This window comes from Colobus angolensis, unplaced genomic scaffold (genome assembly GCF_000951035.1).
Source record: "Colobus angolensis palliatus isolate OR3802 unplaced genomic scaffold, Cang.pa_1.0 Scaffold120, whole genome shotgun sequence".
Classification (NCBI taxonomy): domain Eukaryota; kingdom Metazoa; phylum Chordata; class Mammalia; order Primates; family Cercopithecidae; genus Colobus; species Colobus angolensis.
In genome coordinates, this window is record NW_012113142.1 from 1,386,494 (window position 1) to 1,394,546 (window position 8,053).

General features: G+C 60.9%; 1 protein-coding gene across 2 annotated transcripts; it reads right to left on the bottom strand.

The window, feature by feature from the left end:
- Nucleotides 1-1,757: 1,757 nt before the first annotated feature.
- LOC105503221 (uroplakin-3b) lies at nucleotides 1,758-7,502 on the bottom strand. Of its 2 annotated transcripts, XM_011930065.1 has the most exons (6): nucleotides 7,107-7,502; nucleotides 6,791-6,940; nucleotides 5,974-6,199; nucleotides 4,692-4,771; nucleotides 3,755-3,884; nucleotides 2,372-2,786 (listed from the first exon to the last, which is right to left on the bottom strand). In XM_011930065.1, exons 1-6 carry the CDS (start codon nucleotides 7,204-7,206, stop codon nucleotides 2,627-2,629), a joined length of 846 nt encoding a protein of 281 aa, XP_011785455.1. In that variant the 5' UTR covers nucleotides 7,207-7,502; the 3' UTR covers nucleotides 2,372-2,626. The 2 variants fall into 2 exon arrangements, with proteins under 2 accessions (XP_011785446.1, XP_011785455.1); XM_011930056.1 differs by lacking the exon at nucleotides 4,692-4,771 and having other exon boundaries at nucleotides 1,758-2,786.
- Between the last annotated feature and the right edge of the window lie 551 nt (nucleotides 7,503-8,053).

An 8,053-nucleotide genomic window follows, 5' to 3' on the forward strand; every position in this document is an offset into this window, starting at 1 on the left:
TGAGATGGAGTCTCGCTCTGTCGTGCAAGCTGGAGTGCAGTGGCACGATCTCAGCTCACTGCAACCTCCGTTTCCCAGGTTCAGGTGATTCTCCTGCCTCAGCCTCCCAAGTAGCTGGGATTGCAGGCACCCACCACCACATCGGGCTAACTTTTGTACTTTTAGTAGAGATAGGGTTTCACCATGTTGGCCAGGCTGTTCTCAAACCCCTGACCTCAAGTGATCTGCCTGACCTGGCCTCCCAAAGTTGGGATTACAGGCATGAGCCACCAAGCCCATCTGTTAACTCTCAATTCCAGGCAGAGGGACCCGGGCTTCACCGTAGTGGGTTTTTGTTTGTTTGTGTGTGTGTGTTTTGTTTTGTTTTGTTTTTGAGATGGAGTCTCACTCTGTTGCCCAAACTGAAGGGCAGTGGCAAGATCTCAGCTCCCTGCAACCTCCACCTCCCGAGTTCAAGTGATTCTCCTACTTCAGCCTCCCGAGTAGCTGGGATTACAGTCCCCCCACCACCATGCCCTGCTAATTTTTGTATTTTTGGTAGAGACAGGGTTTTGCCACATTGGCCAGGCTGGTCTGTAACTCCTGACCTCAAGTGATCTGCCTGCCTCAGCCTCCCAAAGTGCTGGGATTATAGGTGTGAGCCACTGCACCCGGCCTGTTCGTTCAAGACAGAGTCTCACTCTATTGTCCAGGCCAGAGTGCAGTGGCGCAATCACAGCTCACTGCAGCCTTTAACTCCTGGGCTCAGGTGATCCTCCTGCCTCAGCCTCCCAAGTAGCTGGGGCTAGAGGTGCATGCCACCACCCCTGGCTAATCTTTTTTTAATTTTTAGTAGAGATGGAGTCTCACTATGTTGCCCCAGCTGGCCTGGAACTCCTGGGCTCAAGTAATCCTTCTGCCTCAGCCTCCCAAAGTGCTAGGATTCTAGGTGTGAGCCATGGCACCCAGCCTATCACAGTAGTGTAACTTAAAGGGGCTGGCTCCCCTGGCCAGACTTCACCTGGGACACCAAGGCATTTGACTGAATCTGTTTCTGTCTATACCTGGAGGGGTTCTGGTGGCTGGTGGGGGTGCAGGCAGCATGGAGGAGGGGCCCTCAGAGATGAGGGGCTCAAGGGCTTGCTTGGGAGGGAGCACGACCAAAACCACATATCTGGCCCTGAAACGCATGTGTGGATTTTCCTGGAGTATTAGGAGATGGGGGCACCTCAAAGTACAAGCCAGGACAGCAATCAAGGGACACACTCGGGGTAATCCCATGGGGCAGAAGCTGAGCAGGCCCTGGGCTCCCAGTATAAATTTCCTGTCCCGGCAGGGGCACCATTCAGGCCAGGGTGGGCTCCAGATCGCATTTATTCACCTCCAAAGAGGGCTGCAGCCCAAGGGTCACCACCGAGCGCCCTCTGTGGGGAGGGCCTGCAGGCCGGGAGCCGTGGTCACATTAGAGGGCCCGGGAGCGCGGCCGTGGACAGAGTGCAGCGGGCAAGTCACTGAGCCTCAGTTTCTCCATTTAGAAAATCGCGGTGGCTGTGCGGACTGCATGGCACGCAACGAGCTCTCAGGCGTGACTGCTCATCCCTCCGGCTTGGTGGAAGGAGGCCTAGAGTACTGACCTCCACCGACCCCGCCACGTGGCATCTGCTACCGCCTTGGAGACAGGAGGGGCAGCGAATAGGAGTGCGCATGCGCACTGGCCGTGAGGCAGCCTGGCTGCGGCTCACTGGCGCTCCCCAGTGGCGACGACGGAAACCACCGGTCTTGTACACAGATGGACACTTGCGGTTCTGCACAGAGGGTCCTTCCAGGTGATGGAGGCTCCTGGGTCCCAGAGAGCCTCCTGGGATGGCAGTCTAAGGGCGTGACAGACCCCCGACAGCAACAGGTCACATCCGGACACGTGGTCGTCTCAGGTCTAGAGAAGGCAGCTCCCCAAGATCAGGACCAGCTATGCCTGAGGCCCCAAGTCTAACACTGTATGTGGCATACAGCAGGTGCTTAATAAATGCTTGAGAGGGTGGATAAGGGCGAGAGCCATCCGTATGTGCAAGAGGGTTGGAGGTGGTGGCCAGAATTGGTAGTCAGATGACCATGGAGAGTCCCACTCGCAGAAAGGTGCTGTGCCCAGGGGCAGTAGAGACGCCTCTGAATCCTTACCCTGCCCAGCCACTGATGGGTGGGAGGGGGGACAGAGGGCGGCTCAGGTCTCACAGGCCCCAGGATGAGCCCAGCTTCTGCACCAGGCAAAGCACGGTCCTCTGCAGGCCTCCTCCTGGGGTCTGGAAGCTTGCGGTCAGGGTGGCCTGTCCACACAGCCTCCAGCCTTCCTCGAAGGAGGTCAGGTGAGACAGAGGTGGGGATGGAGGTGGGGACTGGGTGTCCAGTCTGCCAGTGACCCTCCCCTAAACCCTCCTGAGTGCAACTTACTGATGTTTGGAGAGGGAGAGGAACCGGAAAGGCAGAGGCAGGGGGGCTGGTGCTGGGATTCCAGGCAGGGTAGGGGGTGTGCTGGCTGGGGGGAGAAAGGCAAGCAGCCCTGAGGGGGCCTGTGGGTGCAGGAGCTGGGACAGAGCACCATGCACTCGCTCCCTGCGCCCCACCTCCCCTAGCCTCATGCACAGAGGCCAGGCTAGGGGCTGAGGCTGGGGAGGGGGTCCTGGCCAGGCTCGCAGCCCACTGGCAGTGTGGCAGCCTCGCTGGGCGGGATGTGGTGGGTCATGTAGCGCTTCCCCATGAAGGAGCCGATCCGCAGCTGCTCCGGGGCCTCCTCTGGCCACCACAGGCTGGAGCTGGGCGGGGAGAGGAGGAGGAACAGATGTATGTCCCTGCCATGTGGGGTGGGTGCTGGGTCAGGGCCTGTTCTCCCTCCTTGCTCCCTCACCTGCAGTCTCTCTCTCTCTTTTTTTTTTCTTTTCTTTTTTTGAGATGGAGTCTGGCTCTGTCACCCAGGCTGGAGTGCAGTGGTGCAATCTTGGCTCACTGCAAGCTCCGTCTCCCGAGTTCAAGCGATTCCCCTGCCTTAGCCTTCCGAGTTGCTGGGATGACAGGCTCGCACCACCACACCCAGCTAATTTTTGTATTTTTAGTAGAGACAGGGTTTCACCATGTTGCCCAGGCTGGTCTTGAACTTCTGGCCTCCCATGATCCTTCTACCTCGGCCTCCCAAAGTGCTGGGATTACAGGCATGAGCCGCTGCACCCGGCCTCACCTGCAGTCTCTGATCCCTCCTTCCTCCCTTCTAGAACCAATTGGAGGACCACCTCTCCAGGTGGCCACTCTGACTACCCTGGTATCAGCTTACTAAACCACCAGAGGATCCACAGAGAGCAGGTGAGGCCCGGGAGGAGAAGGGCCTTGGCTGAGGACACACTGAAAGACAGGGCCTGAGTGAGGCAGGCCTTCCTGAACCTGTCCCCAGAGGGGCTGCTGACCCCCATCACTGATCCCCGAGGTGCGAGATACTCAGGGTGGGAATTCCCTGCACAGGCCCTGGAAGGGGCACTGCCCAGCTCGAAACTATAGCATCGGGCTGGGCAAGGTGACTCACTCCTGTAATCCTAACACTTTGGGAGGCCGAGACAGGAGGATCGTTTGAGCCCAGCAGTTCCAGACCAGCTTGGGCAACATAGCAAGTCCCTGTCTCTACCAAAAATAAAATAAATCCCATGGCATGCCTGGAGAGCTTCCAGACACTGGGACCAGTTCAATGGAAGGGGTTCTGGGTGAGAGAGGGGCCCGAGGGGGTGTCCCCACTCACAAGCGTGTGGTAGAGGTTGCCAAGAAGGCCAAGAACAGGAGGCCGGTCAGAGAAGAGAGGATGGAGGTAATGACGATCATGCTGCCACTTCGCCGCCCTGGCCAGGTGTCGATGGATCCGGGGGTCTTCCCTGCACACACACCAGCTGCTCAGAGAGGTTGCCCCTCGACCCCAGGGCTGGCTGTCACCTCCTCCCTTTCTCCCTCCCCACCCATGCTCGCCTAGCCTCAAGGCCTGGCTTTCTCATATCCCGAGGCCCCCCTGGAGCCCAACCTCCTGTCCCACTTCCTCTGTGCTCTGCCAGCCTGGACCATAGCCTCCACCCTGCTCCTACCTTCTAGGCTGCTCCCACCCACGTGCTCATCCACCGCCCTGCTCCCTGGAGCCCAGCAGTCAAGGCCTTCAGATGACAAGACTTCCAACCCACACCCCCTGACCTCTGAAGCCGTCTCCCAGGAGACCCCCACCCCGACACCTGGGCCGCGGCACTCGAAACTTCCTGGGCCTGGTACATTCACACTCGCCCCTTGGGGTCTGCTGAGAACTCCAGCTGGCTGTCTCCCCAGCCAGCCCCGACCTGACTCTGACCTCTTCCACACCCTCTTCCTCCCTCCCAGCAGGGGCTGACACAGCCTGACTCCCTATAGCAGTGGGGAGGCTGCCTCTGCCCACAATGTGGCTGGAGCCCAAGAGTGGGCAAACGCTTGCTGATGGGCCGAGATGGTGCCCCTGCCAACGGGGCTGGCTCAGTGCCCCACGCCCCCAGCATGAGGATCTGTTGGGGGTTGGGCCTGACTTGGACATGGCCTCCAGGCCCCCAGCCCTGTGGGAGCAGGGGTGCGCCCAGCTCAGCAGAGGGTGACGAGGTGGCCCAGAGGGATGGGTAAGTCCACTGGGGGCAAACAGAAGCCAGGGCGCCCCTCCTGCCCAGCGCTACCTTGGTGGAGAGTGATGGGGTCTGACCACTTGGTCTCGGCCCTGGGTGAGCCCCTGGCGTCCATCAGGAGGAACTTCACGCTGGGGACGGGAGGTGGTGGGGGAGGAGGGGAGAGACTCAGAGGCTGGGACCACCCCGGGCAGGGCCAGGTCCCCCAGCAGCTCCTCTGGGCCCCTCCCATGGATGTGGAGTGGGGGTGCCAGTCAAGAGCAGCAGCCGGTGGCCTGGCCCTTCTCTGAGAATCCCCTGAGATGTCTCCAGCCACTTGGCCTGTGCCACCAGCCGCCTATCCCCCTGAGCAGTTGCTCTCCAGACACCAGACCTGGGCCGGGGATGGTTTAGGGGCCCTAGTTCCTAAATGCCACGAGTCAAAAGTGCAGGTGAAGGTGGCTTAGCAAGGCACATGGGCAGGGGTCCCAGGCCTCCCAGAGGGGCAGCAGTAGCTGGAGGGCGGGGGGCTCAGTCACCAGCAGCCCAAGGACCGAGGGCACTAGAAGCCCCGCAGAGGGGCTCGGTTTGTGTCTTTGCAGGGCTGGGAGCTCTGGAAGGTCTGGGCAGTGGGGAGGGACCTGGCAGGTTGGCACTGAAAAGAGTGGCTGCGGGGGACAGGGCGGGGAGTGGAGCTGGAAGCGGAGCCAGGGTGTGGCGGCGGGGAGGGCAGAGGGTGGACCTGGAGAGTGGGTGAGAGGGCAGAGGGGGGCTGGGTAGAGCGAGGTGCTGTTCCAGCTTCTCCACGCCCTGCCTTCCCGGCTCCCTGCTGGGCCTGGGCTTCCTGAGGCCACCCCACCTCCTCCTGTGCCCGGACAGTCCTGACCTAGACACACAGCCTGCTTCCCCATCCCAACTCTACCCTGACCTTGGCAGGCCGCTTGACCTCCTGTGCCTCAGTTTCCTCATCTGTAAGAGCAGGTGGGAGCCACCTCTCTTGCTCCCTGACTCATATCCACAAGACTGGGTCTGAACTCGGCCCCCGAGTTTCCTGCCAGATCTGCCCGTGGTGGGGGCCAGAGGCCCAGACTTTGGGGAAGCTGCCCCCTCCCACCTTGACTAAAATCCCGCCTCCCCGCGGTGCCCACCCGCTCCTCCTGGGCCTTGCCCGGCCCCAGCTGGGGTGAGCACTGTTGCTGACTCTACAGTGGAAGGAGCTCGGGCTTGCAAAGGGGAGGACAGGGGCCAGGGGACCCCTGGGAATACGGTAGACAGAGCATCCTTGGTCCCAGCAACGCCTCCTCCCCAAGCACAGCCCCAGTCCCAGGGCCCCGGTGGTGGGGGTACCACCCACCGATAGGGTCCAGGGCCAGGGAGGGGCGCGTTGCAGAAAGGCTGCTGGTGGCAACCGTGGTCATGGCCCACCCGCAGCACAGGGACGCCTCCGCTGCCCACCATGGGGTCGTCACAGGGCAGCCGGTCCAGAGACAGGGGCAGGGTCATGTAGTGGCCATCGGTCAGCAGCTGTGGGGAGGCTGGGATGTCAGCCAGTGTCTCTGGGTTCTGGAAGCTCCTGGAGGCTGCAAGATGAGAGAACAGATGGGGGTAGGAGGGGAGAGACCAGCTTTGTGCTTATGAGCGGGGGTTCTGTGTTCGCCCACCCTCCAGCCCTGACCCTCCTTGCCACCTCCTCCCTCAGGACCCCCAGAGATAGTCCAGACCCACAGTTGACTTTGTTACCCCTGAAGGAGAGCTTCCCTCTGGCCTTCTGTCCTCACCCAGAGCCAGGAGTGGGGAGCAGCGGGCGGTCCCAACCTGCCCAGCCCCAGTCTCATCGAAGTGCAGCGGCCCTGCCCCCCACAAGACCACATCCTCCCAGGTCGCAGCCTCGGTTTTCCGTCCAAAGGAAGAATTACTTGGATTCAGAGAAAGGGCTGCAGAACTGTTGACAAACCCACCACTTAAACAACTCCCAGGATTTGGTGCTCACTATGTGTGTATTTTTCAATACACGTATCACCCCTTTGGATAAAGCCCCATTCATCCACACCTATCTCCCACAGGCCCCACAAGGGCTCAGTCATTGAAGGCGCTTGCTGGTGAGGGGCTCCTAGGGCTCACCACTCTCCTTGGCCGTCACCGTCACCCAGGCCCCCCAGCTGTCCCCGCACCATTGCTGAAGGCCACCACGAGCCAGACGGTGTCGCTGGCGCTGGCATGCTTGTCGAAGACACAGCGCGGCTGCTCCAGGGAGAAGGTGGTGGCTGTGACCTTCCCTTCCAGGTCCCAGGCTGTTATCTGCGGTGTGTAGGGCACCAGCTCTGTGGCCACAGGAGACAAAAGGTGAGCCACGGAGACGGGCTTGGGGGTCCCTGGGGCTGCCTCTCCCAGTCGGAGGGGGCTGGGTGCCCAGGGTCCAATCACTCCAGCAGGGCCCCCAGCCCCTTGGGTCTGGCTGGGACGCGTCCATCCAGGACCCCCACTCACCCAGGCTCAGGTTGGGCCGGAGACAGTTCAGTGCCATGAGGAGCATGTGCAGCCCTAGGAGAGGCTGCCCCCGGGGGAGCCCCATGACAGCTGCCAGCATCCAGGAGGCTCAGCGGCTGGTCTGGCTGCCTCGGGCTCTACCCCACCCCCAGCAGCTTGGCCCTGGAGAAGCTGGTTAATCAGGCTGCCCCAGGGGCTGGAAAGACCTGCAAATGTACGCGCACCCCACCCCCTTCCTCCCAGTCCAGCCCACAGCAGGGAGGAGCTGGCGGGGGGGTTCTGGAGGGAAGCAGGCCAGTGCCCAGCCCCACTGCCAGGGCAGAGGGAGAGGGACCACTGGACCCCCGGATGCCAGCCAGGCCTTCCCGGAGCCTGGATTGGGGCCCCTCCCAGTCTCTTGGCCCTGAGGCCCTGAGGTCTGGCTTTTGGAAACTTGGGCTCAGGACCACATGCTTGAGATTCCTGCACCGCAGGTGCCAGGAGCCTCCCTCTGGCCGTCTGTCCCCACCCAGAGTCAGGACCGGGGAGTAGCGGGCAACCTCAACCTGCCCAGCCCCAGCCCCATCACAGTGCGCTGGCCCTGCCCCTGACGAGGCCACATCCTCTCAGGTCACATCCTCCCAGGTCACATCCCTGATTCCCCATTCAAAGGAAGAACTTGGATTCAGAGAAAGGGCTGCAGAGCCCTTGACAGCTGACAAACCCGCCACTTACACTACTCCCGGGTTTTGGCACTATGTGTGTATTTTTCACATATATAACTCACACACCTTCACAGCTCAGTGGCTTAAATATATATATGTCACCCAGGGAGAGCAGTGGTGAGATCACAGCTAACTGGAGCCTCAAACTCCCAGGTTCAAGTAATCCTCCAACCTCAGTCTCCCCAGTAGCTGGAACCACAGGCACGAAACACCATGCCCCGGCTAATTTATTTATTATTATTA